The sequence below is a fragment of the Canis lupus genome, chromosome 13 (assembly GCF_011100685.1).
Source record: "Canis lupus familiaris isolate Mischka breed German Shepherd chromosome 13, alternate assembly UU_Cfam_GSD_1.0, whole genome shotgun sequence".
In the NCBI taxonomy this organism is placed as follows: Eukaryota; Metazoa; Chordata; class Mammalia; order Carnivora; family Canidae; genus Canis; species Canis lupus.
The window spans coordinates 23,191,775-23,210,290 of record NC_049234.1 but is presented as its reverse complement, the minus strand read 5'-3'; the positions used below and the strand labels follow the sequence as shown (position 1 = coordinate 23,210,290).

General features: G+C 49.1%; 1 protein-coding gene across 14 annotated transcripts in view; it reads left to right on the top strand.

The window, feature by feature from the left end:
• The first annotated feature begins 264 nt into the window (after positions 1 to 264).
• The window catches only part of MTSS1 (MTSS I-BAR domain containing 1), a 161,839-nt gene continuing 143,587 nt past the window's right edge, over positions 265 to 18,516 (top strand). For 11 of the 14 annotated variants that reach the window (XM_038555476.1, XM_038555468.1, XM_038555473.1 and 8 more), the window contains exon 1: positions 266 to 853. In XM_038555476.1, the coding sequence (XP_038411404.1) occupies positions 782 to 853 (72 nt within the window). In that variant the 5' untranslated portion in view covers positions 266 to 781. Of the gene's footprint in view, positions 854 to 18,516 lie in introns of all 14 variants that reach the window. The other 3 variants (XM_038555475.1, XM_038555467.1, XM_038555470.1) reach the window with 2 other exon arrangements.

Here is an 18,516-nt window from a genome sequence, read left to right as displayed (position 1 = left end):
CCGGCCCGCCCCCTCGGCGCCGCGACCCGCGGCCGGGGCAGGAGGGGGTGCCCGGCGCGCGCTCCGGGGAGGGGGCGGCTCCCGCGGGGGCGGAATCCTCGCCGCGCCGCCCGCGGTCCTCCTCCCGGGCACGCGCCGCTCCCTCCTCCCTCGCCCCGCCCGCGAGCGGCGGACGCACGGCCCCGAGCGCGCGCCCTCCCCGCGCCCTCCCCGCGCCCCCGCGGCGGACGCACGGCCCCGAGCGCGCGCCCCTCGGAACGTCCCCGGGAGCCGCGCCAGAGCGAGCGCCGGGGCCGGGCGCGCAGGAGTGAAAAGGAGGCGGCGGCCGCGGCTGCGAGCAGCAGCTCCGGACCCCGCGGGCGGACGCGTCCTGCTGCGGGGCGATTTTTTTTTTTAATTTCAGACCATATCATTAAATCAGAAAACCTTGCATTTTTCCATGGCGCTGGCCCCGGGTCAGCGAGCGGTTTTCTCTGCCTCAGGATGGGCTTTGCCGTTTCCGTCGCGGGCACCCGTGGTGGCCTGATTGTCAGTCTTCTCCGGGCATTTTTGAGGCCAGAAGCCGAGCGCCGCATGTAGGCGAATCACCCTGCGGGGCGGCTTGGCTTTTTTAAATTATCGTTTGTTATCTGGGGGCGGAGAAGAGCCGGCCTCGGGCGCTCGGGCCTCTCGGCAGAGGCGGCTGTGAGTCGGAGGTGGGATTGCTCGCGGGGGAGCGAGCCCCGGCCCCGCGCAGTCCAGGCGGCCCCGGGAGTGTCCTCTGCCTGCCGGCGCCGGGAAAATGGAGGCTGTGATAGAGAAGGAATGCAGCGCGCTCGGAGGCCTCTTCCAGACCATCATCAGCGACATGAAGGTAGGACGCCGGGGGCGCGGCTGCGGTGGCCGCGCTGACCTCGCCGGGGCCCCCGCCTGCGCCGCGGCCGCCGCCACCTGCGGGAGCGCTCGGGCCCCGGGTCACCTGCGCCCCCGCGGCGCCGCCCGGGCTCTGCCGGGCCGCTGCCCGCATCCCCGGGGGCGCCAGGTGCCCGCTGCCCTCTCCGCGCTCATTGTCCCAGGGGGCGGCACCACCTCGCCTCCCCGGGGCGCGGGGCCCCGGCTCCAAGTTGCCCATTGTCTGTCGCTGGACCGAGTGTCTGCGACCCGTGGAGGCCGGTGCCCGGGCCGACACCTGATTCCCCCGAGGCCGGGGTGGGGGCGCCTGGCGCGGTGGCCGGGAGGGCTGTGGGGGCTCTGCGTGGCCGCGGGAACTGGCCCTCCGGCCGGGAGCCTGCGAGGGAGGCTCCCCCTCTTCTCCCCTCCTTCTTGGCTTCTTTCGGGTCCACCTGGCGGGCGGGCGGGGGGGGTAGTTGGGGGGGATCTGAGCAAATTAGGCATTAATTGGGCAGTTCCAAGCTGCTGAGGGTGTGCATGCCTTCCCTCAACCCTCCCCGGGGGCGCGGAGCAGAAGTTCCCAGAGCAGCCTTGCTGGGGACCCTCCTCCACCGGGCTGAGGCGCCCAGTCTGAAGGCAAGATTGGGGTCCCCTAAACCACTGTATTCCCCACCCACCCAACACACACAGCCTCCAGGTTTTCTCTTGGACGGATCGTGAAGATACTGTGCGTGTGTGTGTGTGTGCGCGCGCGCGCAAGCGTGCGCGCGCCTGTGTGTGTATGTGTGTGTGTGTGTGTGTGTGTATTGCGGGGCGGGGAACAACACCCGGTTTTTTTTTTTTTCCTGCAAAGGGTGGGACTGGGGATAACCTGATCTAGGATGTGGATTTTCTGCTGCATAGAGGTAGATCAGGGCCCTGTGTTACTCACCCAAAGGAAATAGATCCAGCCTCCCGAGCTGGCTGGAGGTGGGAATTGGGGGCGGTGGGGGGATTTTTTTTTTTCATGTGTATTTAGGGAGCTTCTCTTTGGCTCTAACCCAGCCCCAGTTTGCCTCAACAGATCCGGGGAGGTGGTGTTTAATTAAAAGCTCGGCTTCCAAAACGAGTAGGCAGGTTTGGAAAGCTGTACAGCCGGTGGGTGTGGACGGCCCCGCTTCAGCCGCTGCCTGGGCGTTCGGAGGAGCTTTTGTCTGATCAAGTGTGGGGTTTAGAGAGGGTTTGGACTGGGAGATGGACTTAGCGAAGGAATGCTCAGCTGTCACGCTTGCTCTCCCCTCCCCCTTTTAGAATCAAGTGCCATCTCCCCAAGGGTGAACTTTTCCAAGGTGCCTCCATGCTGGCCTTGTCCCTCCTACAGAGCCTGTGCTCTTTTTTTTGGGGGGGGGGGGGAGGAAGGGAGGTGAGAAATTGACATTCGTGGAGCGTTATCTTCAGCTAGACCCTGCTTGTCCAGGAATGCCTCTAATCCAGCCACTTGGAATTAGATGGATTATTCCCTGTTCAAAGACAGCCTCTTTCATTCCTTTGCCCTCAATCCACATTGACTTATTGAAGTGCTCTTTTGAGACAAAGATTGGTGTCCCCGCCTTGGACTCTGGGGTATTTTTTGTTAACTTAAATTCTCTACGCCTTATAATCAAACATTTGGTTTGAGGCACACGTGCATTTTGATCATCAGGGGAAGAATTTTGAGATGGGTTGGTAAACCTGCTTGTGTGTTTTTTATTTTTTTCGAAGCGAAATGGGTGTTTCCAGTCCCTGAGTAGTAACAAGGATCCAGTGACCTAAAAGTTCTTCTGCCCACTGCAGTCCCAGAAAAAAAAAAAAAATCTAGGATTTTTGTTTTTCTCTCCCTCTTTGTTCCTTAATCCAGAATCCATCCAGTCTTGGTTCTTTGCATTTATGGGTTTGAACCCAAAGCCCTTCAGAAGTTTTCCACCTGCGATCCCGTGGCTGCCCTGGAGCTTTCTGGAGGGTGGAGTTGGGGGGGGGGGGGCGGATTGTGAGTGCTGAGGTGGCATGTTTTTCCCTCTGCAAGATTCTAGTTAAAAATAAAGATGTATTTAATGCCCTCTCAGTGCTGGATCTCTAGTTTATGGTTCCTGACACTTCTTTCCCTTTGAATTTAGTAGAGTTTGTTCAACATCCTGTGGGAAGGCATTTATTTTAAGGTTGTTTGTTTTATTTTGGCAAGGATTTGAGAAGTAAACTGGAGGGGAAGACTAAAACCTGTCTTGAGGTCTGTAGGATTCCAGGCTTTTGGGGAGCAGAGATAAGGAAAAAGACGGGTAGATTGATTTCCAAGAATATTTATGCAGAACTCAGTTGTTGAATATTTTAATGGAGTTTTCTTTTTAAAAGACTTCTTTGTGGGTTGGATGGCTGTGATATTTTAAAAGGGAATTAAAAAAAATTGGGCATATAGAATAAGAAGTATGTAGTATGCATAATTCATGAAGTCACCACCAATAAAAGTCAGTGTTCAATATCTGAAGTCAGCTGGCTTTTTAATGACCAGTTTATCCTTTTTTTCTTCTTTGAACTGCCATGATGGGTTTCTAATGTCTTTGGTCTCCTTTCTGTTTGCTTTGAAGGACAAGTGTAAATGTTGGAAACCCATTTTGGAAGGCCATCTTGAGAAAATTTTTAGGTTATTTTCCCAGAAATAATGTTGGAGTGGGGTGAGGAAAGGGTAAGGAATTTTTTTTTTTTTTTTTTTTTTTTTTTAGTAGCATTTGATTCTCCCAAACGTACAGCAGCACAGGAAGGGAGTCAATTTCCTCTTTGGAGGAAAAAAAAAAAAAAAAAAAACCCAAGAAAGAAAGAAAACAAAACAAAACAAAAATGAAGTAATTTCAAAGCCTAACACCGTACATGTTCCAAAACCAAAAAACCTCAAGATATTGAAAACCTCCACTGACACTGGAGAGGAATCTTTCTGCTTTTTTCTAGTGACCCTTCATCTGGTTAAATCCTCTGCTGTATGGGTGTGGGTTTTTCCTTTGGGGGGGCGGGGGGAGGGGCAGGAAGGGTGCGGAAGAAACCCTAACTCTTCTTCCATTGGGATCCAGCAGCAGCTGTTAAATAACTTATTGATTCCTTGATGAGAGGAAACCTTGTGTTTTTTTTCCCCCCCATCTTCCACCCTCTTGTGGTGGTGGTCACTAATGATGGTGGTGTGCAGAATCGCTTACTGGCTGCCTTTCCGCCCATCCACATAAATCAAGTTGTCTGGTGTGCACTGGTCCCAAAGCTAAAGGGAGATGAGATTCACGTGGTTGGAGGCTAGGGCCTATTGCCCGTTTGTCTGGGGGAACGAACAGTAGCTTGGAAGTGACTGCGTGAGAAGGCCAGTTGGCCTCTGGTGTTTGATGGTGGTTAGACATTAAAGAGGCTCTAGAATCTTTTTTGGAGTTTCTATTCATGTGCCAAGAAAAACAGGCTAAATGCTGCAAACAGCAGATTTGAGCCATTACTTCTTTTTAAATTGAGATATAATGGACATATCACATTATAATTAGTTTTAGATGTACAACACAGCGATTTGGTACTTGGAGTTAAAAAAAAAAAGTTTATTTATTTTAATGTTTAGGTAATTGAACCAGCAAAGAATTTGTTGATGTTTGGGGGAGCTTGTAAGACCAGGCCACTGGCCAAACTCAAGGGCAAGTCACTGTGGATATCTTTCTTCTTTTAATAATTAACTTAGTTTTTTTTTTTTTTTTAAGTTGGATGCTAAAACCAAATATTTTCCTCAGCCTTGTTATTGCTCAAGAATCAGCATGTGAGGAGCTGAATTGGGCCTGATGCAGGGAGAACTTTGTACTAGGTTCGGGAGCGTGCTGGGGGTTATGTAATGGGGCTGGGGGGTGAGAACACCCAAGCACACCTTGAATTCCCTACCCCACCTCTCGCTGGAGAGAGGGGTGTCCTGTTACCAGCACCTGTGCCGAGCAGAATAGGAGCCTTGTTCAGTTCTGCTTGGCTCCCCACCTCCGTTTGCACCAGTATCCTCTCTCCTAAGTCCTCCCTAAAATTAGAGCTGGTCAAGGGACTTCTTGAATTCCATGGAAATCTTTTGTGGTTCGAAGGCATGACATGCTATTTTCTCTCACTTATCCTAGATCAAGAATGTGCGTATTGGGTCCAGCGCCGGATAATGATTTCAGGGTTGTTTTTCCCCCTTGCTACTGCTTTGGCTCTGGAGTTTCTGTCAGACAGACTCACTCCCTCGCTGTTTATCCAGGGCTTGTTATGTGGAAGGTCTTTTGCTGGCCAGCGAGGAGCCAGAGAGCCACAAGGCCTGCCCTTGGAGAGCTGCTTGTCCCGTGGGCCGCAAGTAGGTAACGTGAAGTACGGTATGGTGGCCACGAAGGAAGGGCCACAGTCAGTTCTTGAAGAACTTCCCTTGGATTCTTAAAATTAAAAAAAAAAAAAAATTTTTTTTTTTTCTCTAGGAAGAGAACGAAAATCCAGTGAAGGCCTCCGAAAGCGGCCAGGTGCTCTGAGGGAGGTGGGCAGCTCTGTATATGGTAACATGCAGAGGCAGGACAGACCAAGCCCTTATAAAGTACAAATGGACCCCATGTTGGTTTTTCTCTTAGCAAATGGCTGTGTTTGCCCAGGATTTTACAGCTTCCTCAGTTTGGGCCTGTGGGAGAAGAAGGTGAAGTGAACATGTCATAAAAATGGCGGTGGGGAACTGCTCAGAATGGGTGCCTGGTCAGAGATTGAGGGCCTATTCTAGGTCAATCCATCTGGTTTTTTAGGTGCGGATCTTATCCAGGTCTAGAAAGAAATCATTTTTCTTTGGTCTTGGCTTGAGTGTTTCTTTGGGTAAGTCCCGTACACATCATATTTAACCAAATCGGGTAGGGCTTTGTTGCTTGACAGTGTGAAGCTTTAAGTTCTGAGTTTCCAGTTAGGGATGCCCCAGATGTAGAGAGAAGGTCAATCCTAAGTCATGGTTTGCGTGGAAGATGAGCTGAGTTTGAATTTTGCCTGGTTCAGCTGTCAGTTCTTAGGTGAGTAACATGTACTCCTAACTGGATCTTATTTATTGAGCACCAGGGAGGTTGCAAGCACTGAGCTCAGTGCTATGATGCAGCACGTAAAGATACAGAATTTCCATTTAAATTTGAATTTCAGATAAACAGCAAACAACTTTTTAGTATAAGCATGTTCTGTGTATACAGGGGCTTCTCAGCTACTGACCTCTTGTAGTTTGTACTGTACTTTTGCATCCAGGAAAAGAAAAAAAAGCTAAAATGATATCTGTCAATAATGGCCAGCTCATTTGAGGTGGTTAAAATGTTTGGAGGATGAAAAGGTTGAAACTATTGATCTATTAGACACCTTATCTACAATTTTCATCTAGGCTTTTCCATCTTCCTGGGGATAGGTGAAAGCTGGCAAGATTCCATCTGCAGGAGACTATTTAGGTGCTCAGACTGGGAATGGAAAAATGAGATAATTTTAAGGTCTCCATTACTTCTTGGAACTGCCTTTAGGACACTCACACCCTTAAACTCTCACCTCTGCAAAAACAAAGAAAATACCTCTCCTGGAACCAAACAAAAGCCAAAGGCAGACATAGCTGCCTAGGACATCAGACTGAGAAGTATTTGGGGCTCCTTAGAGGGAACTCATGGATGCCTTAAGCAGTTTAACTCAGATTTGTAGATCGCGCTGCTGATATGGCCTTATTAAGTAGCAAACCGGAGAGACAAATGGAGTAAATTAATTGGCTGAGCATCAAGGAAGCCCATTGTATTTGATTGCAGAGGTTCTCTTCTTGAATTAGTTGGGAGGCTGTGCAAGGTTCCCTCTGAGTATCTGACACACAGACACACACAAAACCCCCCAAACCCACGTAGCATAGGTTCCAGAGCAGCCCTTCCATTGTCAGTGTTTCTCACCTCTTAGACCAGGGAGGACCTGGTCTGTGTGTCTTGGGCTGCTTCCAGATTTAAGATACTCTTGTGGGCCCCCTGTACATAGTAGGTGCTTGGTGTTCATTGCATATGGTGAACATGGGGCAGGAAGGGACTTGATGAGAACCTGCCACGTGCTGGGCATTGTGCTAAGTGCTTGGTGCTTCTGGTTCACGTCCTCCACCTTTCTGTCCCACTTTACAGATGAGAAAACTGAGGCTCTTTGAAGAGCCTTATCCAGGGCCATGGTGAGGTGGATTGGTTCAGACCTTGGCCAATTTGATCCCAAAGTTGGAGCTCTTTGGAACATGTTGAAGGTAGAGAGAGGGGAATGGCTTTATCTCTAGAGGACAGCATACAGACTTCCACTTTCCAGAATTCTGCAGGAGGCTCAGAGAGGCAATCAGGTTCTTATCTCTGTGCCCTGAGCCCAGAGCCAGCCTGGAGGTGTGAATTTGAACTGAGATGTGCAGTGGGCGTCTCCCATCTGGCTGTCACTTTTGTGGAAGTCATTTAATTTATGATCTATTGACATATTGTGGCTTCCTTCCCTCCCACTCACCAGACTTCTCTGACAGACAAACCTGGAGTTCTCCTTTCCTCTTCTTCTGGGTGTGGAGATAGAACAGAAGCTTTCTGGCCAGGCTGTGGCCTGTCACCCTTGGCCTCTGTCCTTGTCCCCCTACAAAGTGCCTGCAGTCTTCTCCGTGGCTGGCCAGAGGGCCACGTTTCTATGTCTGGGGAGCCCATCAGTCCCTGAGACTGGGCGACTATGCAAGCCTGGCAACCCTCTCTAATTATATGAATTAAGTAAGTTCACCCAAAGTTCAGATGACGCCTCTAAGGGAACTCCTTACCTTGAACTCATTTTGTGTCCAGCCCTGGAACTCTCTTGTAAAAGAGCTTTCTGTATTTAATTATGTCCCGGTAGCTCTCCAGTTTGGTTGAGTCTGTAGAGCCATTTCAGGTCTATGTTTGGAGAAGTTGATGGGATCGCCAAAAAAAACTCCTTCCTGTGCTGATTCTTGGCATATACGGCCTTTGGTCATAGTTTCTAAGTGGTTTTTCTTTTCCTGTCTAGTTTAAGTGGGTTTAAAAAAAAAATCAATCGAGTGCCTTTTGAGCTGTGTGTCTTTTCATTTGCTTTCTTCCTCTTCAAGAATTTGGGCAGAAGTAAAATATTAGCTTGCTCAGCATGAGTGGCCTCCGAAGTCCTGGAGGTGGATGGCAGGTTTTGCTTGGGACTCCCTTCCCTGCCACCTCTGGCAGGACAGGGGTTTCTAGGGGGCCTGAGGAGTGGTCTGGCCAGAGGAGGAGGCTCTAGGCTGGTGAATGCACGTGGTTATAGGCACATAAGCATCAGATTTCCTGCGAGCCTTTAAGACGCAGATACCTGGACCTATTCCCTGGAGGCTCTGATTCAGTGTTTCCGGAGCACATCCTGGGCATTCAAAATTTTTAAAGCACCCCCAGGTAATTTGAACGTGTGGCCAGAGAACCACTGAGTTATACACAATTTTAGCACCCTCAAAAGTACTTTCTCAACCTTACTGAACTCTGAGGAAGAGCATGTTTAGATGTTTGTAAGACAACGTGACTATGCTAAACGCTATTGAACTGAACACTTCAGAATGGCCTAGATGATAGATTGCATGTTATATGTATTTTGCCTTGATTAAGAATAAAAATAAATTGGTAGTGAAACATTACATAAATTGGAATGTAAAAATAATAGAAAAAACATCTTTAGAATACGTAACGATTTAAAATCTTGGACAATGACCCTGTCCAATATGATTTTCTACCATAATGGAAATTGTCAAAGATGTTAGCCACTAGTCACATGTGACTGTTGAGCACTTGAAGTGTGACGAGTGTGACCAAGGAACTTTTTAAGTTTTATTCACTTTTGTGTAGATAGCCATATGTGACTAAAACTACTGTCTTGGACAGTGTAGATTTATAACACACCATCTAAGTAAAGATAGTGAGCTTCCTGCACACCTTCTGGTTCCTTCGTTGTCTCCAAACCCCTCCTGTGGAAATTCCAGAGCTACTGCTGACCTTGGAATCAAAGGGATCTGGTTTTCAGTCCTGTGGGCAAGTTACTTAATCGCTCAGCCTCCTTTTCCTCTTGTGTACATGGGTCTGAGAAAGTACCCACTTTCGAGTATTCAGAAATCAGACTGTGCTTGTGAGTGCTCCACACCAGGGTGCTGGGATGTTTGCTGCTGTTATGGTTCCAATCAGGGTAGTCATTCTTTCCACCACTTAGGGCAAATGCTACCCCACCCTTGACCTAGCTGCGTTTAGAGTTTACAGTGAAGTTGCAGGAAATGGAGAAGTTGAGTTTTTTTTTTTTTTTTCTTGCTAAGTCAATTACTCTGGAGTTCATTATAACCTCCTCTGCCTCAGCTGGGCCTATTTGCATTTCTCTGTTTGCAAACCCACTGTATATAAAGGGAGAGGAAGGGCTGGGTGCCGGGCTAGGTCCTCAGGGCATTTAATGCTTAATAAAGACAAAATATCTTTTCAGAGATGTTTACACCAGGGTAAGGGGAGAGGTGCTGCTTTGTAAGGGTCATCTTTTTCTGTCTATGCTTTTGAGTTCTTCCCTCTTTTTCTGGAGTGACCCCCAGGAAAAGTGGCCTCATTTGCCTACTAGCCTGCCCTATTGCAGCAGCTTGGCACCTGATCTCCTTTTTTTTTTTCTAAGATTTTATTTACTTATTCATGAGAGACACAGAGGGAGGCAGAGACAGGAGAAGCAGGCTCCATGCAGGGAGGCCGATATGGGACTGGATCCTGGGACTCCAGGATCACGCCCTGAGCCGAAGGTAGACGCTCAACCACTGAGCCACCCAGGTGTCCCGGCCCCAGATCTTCCTACAAGCCCCTCGCGGTTGGCCCCTAGCTGAGTGTCCTGCTGATGCCTCATGCTCCCCATCCTGGAGTCCTGGGCTTCTTTGAACACATCCCGTGCCTCTCATTCTTGCTGTTCTGCTTGGATGACTTTCTGCATTGTTGTCCACTGAAATCTTTCTCATCCTTCAAGGTCCCACCACAAAGTTATATCCTTTCTGGTCTCTCCTCTTTCCACCAAGCTAGATACCCTCAGGCATTCTTCACATTCTAGGTTGAGTCCACCTAGTTTTTATTACGTTCTACCTTAAGCCTGGCTTTGCCACTTCCAAACTGGATTACTCTGGATGAGTAATCCAGATTTGATTTTTCTTGCTTGTAAAATGGGAGAAATAATACTTTCCTCTTAAAGTTGTAGAGGCTTCAGTGAGAAAATATATATAAAGGGCTTGGCATGAAATAAATGCTAAATAAAATGCTCTTGTGCATCTGAATGAACTACCCTGGGAGTTTTCTAGTGAAGTACCCTGCAAAAATGGCAATCAGATGTTTCAAAAATACAAGAAACCTATAGCTCCACTTTGAAAATGCAATAGAAACAACACTGCAGTGCTTTTCAAGCTTTCAACATATGAATAATTTGAGAGAACACGGTACATGTATTCTGCAGATATGATGTGCCTACTAGGGGCCAGGCATTGCTGGGGTGGAATACATCTGTGAACAAGACAGATACAGCCCTCGCCCTAAAGTTTTGTCCATGAGAAGAGCAGAAAGGCAGCAGAATCTTGGTGAGGGCCTCTGATTCTTGTTTGGAGTAGGAGGACAGTCAGGGGAGGCTTTGGTAGAGTGAGAACCTAAACTGAGAACTACATTATAATTTTACCTGTTTAATCAGCTTTTATATGACACACCCAGGCGTTATTCTAGTGCCTTACAAATAGACTCTTATCCTCCCAACAACCCACTGAGATAGTTACTGCTATCATTCCCACTTTAGAGATGGGAAAACTGAGATTCAGAGAGGTCAAGCCATTTGCCGGCGTCCTACAGCTAAAGGAGAGGGAAGGCTGGGATTTGAACCCAGGCGGTCTGGCTCCAGGGTCTTTGCTCATCTGTTGCCGTGGGCTGTCTCTCACAGTGAGACCTTTTAGGATTTCCTTTTTAGATTCCGTAATGGGTGTGTCTCCTTGATCTCTCTGATTGTTCTATTTGGACCTTTAGAGTCAGAATGAACCTTAGAGCATAACAATCAGAGGTTCTCTGAACTGGTACAAGAAGCTCAAGGGACCTCTCTCTTTTAAAAGCCATTTGACCCAGCTGAGCAGATGTTGGGTTGGGTGTTGACTCACCCTACGGGTGCCTAATTTGTCAGCAGAGGGAAGTAGGTGGGGAGCGGGCAGGGTGTGAGTCTAAGGGTCTGATGCGGTTGTTGAAGGTTGTTGAAGGTGACTACCGGAGCAACACATGTTTGTTTTCCTGAAGAAACCCCCTCCACCAGGGTCACCCCAGTAACAGCTCCGCGCCCCACATGCCTGGGTGCAAAACAGGAAGGGGGGATATTTGCGGTAGGAGGGCTGGAAATGCTTCGAGATTAGTTTCCAGGGAGACCTCAGTTTCACTTCTGAGGCCCAGTTCTTGCGCCCCGGCTCCTGCAGCTGAGCACAGGAGTCATTAAGGAAGTCTTTGAGTTTGGTTTAATGGTTGCTCTTTGTTTTCAAGTGATTGTTTACTGAACCTTCAAAGCCAGCTCTCCAGCAGGATGTGATCTCGGGCCTGAATAATTGGATGAGGCACCCCAATAGGAAGCAAGTAGCGGGTAGCAGAGCCAGGAGGAGCTAACTGGTGGCCAAGCCTTTGGCATCCCAGTGCTCAGAAGCTCTGCAAACTGCCGCTGGAGGGACCGAGGTCGCCCCGCAGCCAGGAGTAGGCCCGAGGCAAGGGTCCCCTGGAACCTGGCCTCTTTGATGTTGTGCTGGGCTTAATTAGGAACACCCTAATTAAGTCACGAAGGAGGAAGCTTATTCCTTAAAAAAAAAAAATTAGCACGTGTTTTGAGAGCATTTCATGAGGGATTACTTGTCCGATTATGCAAGCAGTATAAAGTTAATGGAAGAAAAACCGAAATCTCTGTTAGGTAAAAAAATAAAACTCCCCCATAACCTGCTTGATTACAAAGTGGGTTACGCACACACATTTTAGACAAAGGTTCATGCGGCTTACACTGTGCCAGAAGTTTCTTTTTTCACTTAGCTTTTCACTTAACATTGCTTATCTGTGTATGTAATTATGAGCCACGTCAGTTTTAGTGTTGTGTGGTGTTCCATTGTGTAGGATATGTGCAGTTAATTTATTCAGTTGACCTGTATTTGAGGACTGGCCGTATGCCAGGTTGTATGTTAAATGCTGAGGGTACAGCAGTAAATAAAACGGACACAATCCCTGCCCTCCTTGGAGCTTATGTTCTAGGGCAGTGGGGACAAATGAAGTCAGTTCTGCTGTATATTAGAAAGATTATGTGCGGTGGGGAAACAGAGCAGGGGCAGTGCTATTGTTTTAAGTAGAGTGGCTAGGGAAGGCCTCACAGAGCAGGTGACCTTTGAGCAACACCTTAGGAAGTCTGTGGGTATCAGGGAACGAATGTTCCAGGCCAGGGAAGAGCATGCGGGCACCAGTTCCATAGGTTCTGTGCCGATTCATGTTTAGGCTGTGTCCGGTTTTTCACTAATTATAAGGAACACTGTGATGAGTGTATCCTTGTAGCTAGACATTGATTTGCAGTGACAGTTTGGCCCGAAGGCTTTATCCTGGGTCAAAGGTACCTACTCTTCAAGGCTTTTCAAACATGTTGCTCAATGCCATTCAGAAAGCGCCCATATTCTTCTTGAGAGTGGGTGCTCATCACCAGGGGATTATTTCTCAAGGAGCTAGACTTGAATATGGGGTCTGGGAAATTGAGGCCATAGCTTGTCGGGCCTCAAAGGGACGAGGCAACTTATTTGGCATGGTGATTCTCAAATCTTGCTGCGTGTGGTTTTAGCAGGAAGGTACAAGTGTCCGCTGGGGAGAGTGTTCAATGCAGGTGTGTGGGCCCCCTCCCCAGAAGTTTCCATTGTGTAGCTCTGGGGTGGGGCTCTGGCATCTGCAGTTTTAGCGGACATCTTAGTGAGTCTCTAGTAGATTGCGATTACCCTGGGAACAGGTGGCAGTGGAGTGGTTGTTGGGCCTCCTTTGCAGCTCCTTAGGTAAGCTGAAGGATCTCCCTGTTCCTGTCTCCTGTGCCCCCAAATAAGACCCCGGAATGACTCTCATGCAGCATGACCTTCTGTATTTCCTTTCCTTTGCTAATTACTTTTATTGCATGGAAAACTTTTTCCTTCTTTACTTCCTTCCTCTTTGCCAGGGAAACCCCCCTTTGTCCTTAAAGACCTATGGGAGGGCATCACCCCCATCTGGAAGCTTACACCAGCCATACTGTCTAGTACTTTATATTTGGAGCGTGGTGCCCTCTGATTGGTGGCTAACACATCCGCTTTCCACTAGCCTGAGTTCCACAATGCTTTGGCTCCTTATCTCTGTATAGCCTCCACCCCACTCCATACCTGTCCATAGTAGGTGCTCATTAAATGGCCAAGATAGGGTGGCTGGCATCGGATGTATAGTACTGAAAATAGCAGTCGCTGGGATTTAATCGTGTTCTAAGTGCCATACACCCTTCTGAGCACCTGCACGATTTCCTGTACCCTCATTACCATCCTTAGAGATTGCCATCCGTGGAGGTGGGGACTAGCATGGACGTCATTTACACATGAAGACAGGGTAGTTTTGGGTGACTCAGTGACCTCGGTTGCCCAGTGTGTAGATGTGAAGTCGGGCAGTCTGACTCTAGCGCTCTGCTCTTAGCCAGTACATCACACGGGTCCGTTCAGACTCGGGAGTACGGCTGCGCATCAGGGCGCTCCATCCAGGAAGACTGAAAAGAGGATGGTGACTGCAGAAGTATCAAACACAGTTATTGCCTTTTTTCCATGATGCCTGTCAGGGTGTCATTCCCAGCAGCCTGGGGTGGGGCTCAGGGCTTGTGGAAGAGGCATTGTTTCCTGGAAGGTGGTGGAGCACACAAAGTGTGTCCAGGGTGGTGAGGCCATGGCTCCTCGGTGGATTTGACAAATTGCAGACTCCATTTGGGGGTTGGGTGGAGACAAGGCAGAGAGGGCATTTCCCGGGAGAAGTGGGTGAGTACAGGTGTGCAAGCGCGAAATAATGGTAGTAGCAATCCTAACATTTTTTTTTTTTAATTTTCATTTATTTATGATAGTCACAGAGAGAGAGAGAGAGGCAAAGACACAGGCAGAGGGAGAAGCAGGCTCCATGCACCGGGAGCCGGATGTGGGATTCGATCCTGGGTCTCCAGGATCACGCCCTGGGCCAAAGACAGACGCTAAACCGCTGCGCCACCCAGGGATCCCCAATCCTAACATTTTTATAGGGTGTGCCGATCGCCACATATTCTGTTCATTATCTCCTGTGGACATTTATACACAATAATAAGCAAATGGAACTGAAGCTTTGGATTCCACATGGACAAAGATTAGAGGGGGTAGATCTGCAGTTATTACTGGGGGGGGACCTTACATGCACCCAAACATCTGTCACTTGCACCTGGGTGAGAGCAGCCAGCCCTGTATGAGGTGGTTAGATACTGAGTTCCCAAGGGTCCAGTTGTGGAGAAGGAAATATGTTTTAGGGGAATCTATGGGACAATCTTATTTGCAACAGAACTGGGCAAACTAAGGAGCACTTCACGATATAAACCAGGTGTGAGGGCAAACCCTTCCCTGACCTGAGGCAGATTACTTCACCTTCTGTGCCTTATTTTCCCACGGAAAAAGGAAGTGTTAAGTTCCTGTTCTGCTGAGTGCCCTGGCAGGGTTGTCCTGGGAGCCCCTTGTACCCTGAAGTGCTACGTGAATGTGAGATGCGGTTCTTAATGATGATCGTGAAGTAGAGTTGGACTCCTACTGGATGGCCCCATGTGACCACCTGAAATAAAGGACCTATGGTAGTATGGATTTGGGCGACGGGAGGGTGAATTTGGGGAGCAGGGAGGGGTTCCATTTTCATAGAAGTTGTAGAGCGTGGTACACACACCAATTTTGCAAAAGCGAAAAAATGGAACCAGAAGCCTGGTTGAGGCTGCAGACCAACGGAGGGGTGCCCAGAGTGGCTTTGGCACCTGGTGGGCGACCCTGTCCAGTAGACCCGTCTGCAGCAGAAGAGGTGTTCCGCATCTTCACGATCTGGTTCAGCAGCCACTGAACCACCACATGTGGTTCTCGAGCACTTGTGTGAGGATCTGAACTTTATGTTTTGTTTAATTGTAGGTAATTTAAATTTAAGTCCATGTGGCCAGTGGCTCTTTTATTGGAAGGCTCAGGATAGACAAAGGAATGCCCCTTGGGAGAACATGTAAAAAAAAAAAATAACCCAAGAATACTTTGAAGATGCAGTTGACATATTTGTTTGGTTCTTCTTTTATTTTGAGTGGAGACCTACCCATGTGTCAGAAAATGGGCATTCTGGCCACAGAACCTCATAGCCCTGGAGGAAGAAGACCCTTGATGTCCTTGACTTAATTAGGGTGTTATAGTTCAAATGGAGCAGTTTGTGAGGGGAGGTTGGGTGGAGGGAGCACCTTTTGTGGTTAAATCTTCTTTTCATAGGCATATTTATTGCTGGTGAGCTTGGGCAAGTGGGTGAGGGTGGGCGTGTGAGGAAGCAACCATTGATTATCGTCAAGGCTGTCATCCACTTGATGGACAGGGATAATTAGTGGATTAGGCAAGCCCCAATCAGAGAATAAAAGCCCAGGAATGGTTTTTATGATGGATGGGCTTACCCAGTGCCTTTCATCTGAGGCCCTCGGGAGCCCTTCCTCTTACAGGATAGGGTGGGGAAGGGTGGTTTTGGGGACAAAGCTGTGACAGGCAGTCAGGGGCCCTGTCCATCCTGCACACCCACTTCCAGAAGCTGCAGATGCTTGCCTCATGCTTGTAGAAGCACGGGATCCAGAGGCCACTGCTGCTCAGATCAGAAGCTTCTGGAAACTTTGCTTTTCATTTCCCTGAAGTCCACACCTCGGGGTGACCTGGAAGAGGAGGAGGAGGGATGCTGTGGGCTGCACTGCTCATGCTCACCCTGAGGAGGTTCCTGCAAACCTCCCGAGGGACCTGGTGTCTGGGTTGGTGGCAGCAGCAGCCTACGGAGATGCTCCACACTGGCTCTGTAGTCTGGCAGAAGCAGATCAGTTCCGATATCCATAGAAAACCTGAAGATGTGATCTAGTTACCCATAATCGCACCACTACTGACAGCAGCTGGGAACATTTCTGGCTCATTCCTTATCAGACCTTTTTCTCCATGAAGGGTTTTTCTTTGTTTTGTGTCTTGTGTTTTCTTTTTCACACAGGTGAAGATCATGACCATTTCTAGGGCAACATTACTGCTCCCCCAGAGCATTTGCAGTTGTAATTGGGGCAGGGGGCTACTGTGTGTTTGGGGAGCCCTTGCACCTTCCTTCATGGACCAAGCAGGACCCAACCTGCTGGCTGAGCGGCCCCCTGCAGCCCCAGGGCTGGGCTGGACGGTTGGGTCAGTTCATCTTGTCGCTTGTCCTTCTCAGAGTCAGGGTAGCACTTGAGCCCTAAAATCGGTCCTCCCGGTTCTCCCTTGGCTGTAAAATAACAACGGCACCTGCCTGGTCAGGTTGTTGTGAGCATTGGACAGAGGATGAACCGGGCTGTGCTGCTTGGTGTGTGTGTGGCATCAGCCTCAGCATCACCTAGGTTGAACATGCACCATCCAGGCCCCACCTCAGACCAAGGGAATTAGAACATGCATTTCTGCAAGATCCCCAGGTGGGATCCCCAGGTGGACCTGGAAGTGGAAGTGTGAGAAATGCTGATGGATGGACCTGGCTCCAAGCAGCTGTTTAGAAACTGGTGATGCTTCAGGCTGACATTAAGCATTATGGGGACAGTGACGTTCAAGTCAAGTAAGAGCACTTGGGAGGTGACCATCCCGTCGTGCCTGTCATGTGCCCAAGACTTGAGTTCTCAGCAGCATGAGCACTGGTGAGCCAGTTTCCATCTGGAACCTATGCACCGGACAGAAGCCTTTGGGTGGAACCCCACTCTCTAGAGCCTGCCCCCCACTCGCCCCCAGCCTCCGGTTTATTTTCAGCTCGACTGAATTCTTCCTCCTTGTGAGAGCCTTTCTAACTGTGGCTCCTCTCAAGTCACCTCTTCTCTGCCTGTGACTCCTGGCTCCTCCGTGTTCCCTGTGTGGTGGCACGGGTGTCTGATTCCCTCAGCTGTCCCCTGAGGTCCTGCTGTCACGGCGGGCTGGGCTGGGAGATGCAGTTGCTGCATTATTTATGGGGCATCGTTAACCAGCCGTGCTGATGAGTTACACACAGTTTATTCTTCTGCTCCGTGTGTGGGATGCCATCCTGGGCCTCTGTTTAACACAGAACAAAACAAAGCAAAACAGAACCCCAAGCCAAAACAGCCACTGGTTGAGTCCTGTGCCCTGAACTGGGCAAGGGGCCTGTCCAGCCTTCTAGCTGTGGGGGAAGTGGTGCAAGGGGAGGGAGGAGAGGAAAGAGACTGGGGGTGTTCCCAGAGCTCAACTTTGAGGTTGGGGGTGGGGAAGCCAACTCACATATTTGCTTAAGTGGCCACAAATTCTTGGGGAATTGACAGAGATTGGGTGGGTCATTTATGGGTGGCTCAGTGGTTGCGTGTCTGCCTTTGGCTCAGGTCATGATCCCAGGGTCCTGGGATCAAGTCCCACATTGGGCTCCCCGCAGGGAGCCTGCTTCTCCCTCTGTCTGTGTCTCTGCCTCTCTTTATCTCTCATGAATAAATAAATAAAATCTTTAAAAAAAAAAAAAAGTAAGAAAAAGACTTCATCTTCTCCCTGCCCTGTGCCCCTACCCCGCCCAAGGGACCAGGCTGCTGTTAGGTATGTGACTTATCACTCAGGTGGCTTGGGATTTAATATCACTCACTGTCTGCCTGGTCTTTCGCTGTCTTACTTGTGGTCACAGTGACCTTGCCCTTGAAGCTGCTCATGGTCACCGTGTCCATTCTCCCCATGTCCTGCATCTTCCCAGTGTAAGTGCCCTACCCTACCCCAGTGTCCCTTGGAGAGAGCCAACTTGTGTCCTCTGCTTCCCTGTTTTGTGCGAACTGTTGCTCTTACTAGAAATGCTTTTCCTTCCTTCCTCCATTTCTCTGTTTTAGAGCTCACAATGCATTTGGGGAGATTCAAGCTCATAGATGATGAATTGCATGATGGAAGGGAAGTAGGTGCATTTGAGAATGCTTTGAAAAGAGGTGACATTTGAGCTAGACTGGTGGTGATGGCTGAATAGTTTCTTAGATTGTTGAATGTCCCTGGAGGTTAGAAGAGAGAACAGCCATCAGTGGCGGTGTCTGTGGTGTGGGGAGCGTGGTGGGCTGCAGGGGTGTGAGCTGTAGCCTGTCTTCAGGGAAGCCCCACCCCTCTTGCTGTAGGAAGGGGGGCAGTCTTGCAACTTGATTAAGGGAGTCCTTTACCTGTTTTTACACAAACTTGTTTTTGGAATGAGGACTTGACCTTTCTCTCAGAATCCAGTGTGGTGTGAGTTCTGTTTTCAACAAATTGTCTGGGATTCAAAACCTACCCTTCTTCTCCAAAGAAAGTCAAGGGCTTCCAGGGAGAGGAGAGTCCCGTTGCCTGTGACTTTGGATTTGGGAGAGTCTGGGTGGCTGGCGGGAGTCTTCTTTTCTTTGATTCTGGTTTGT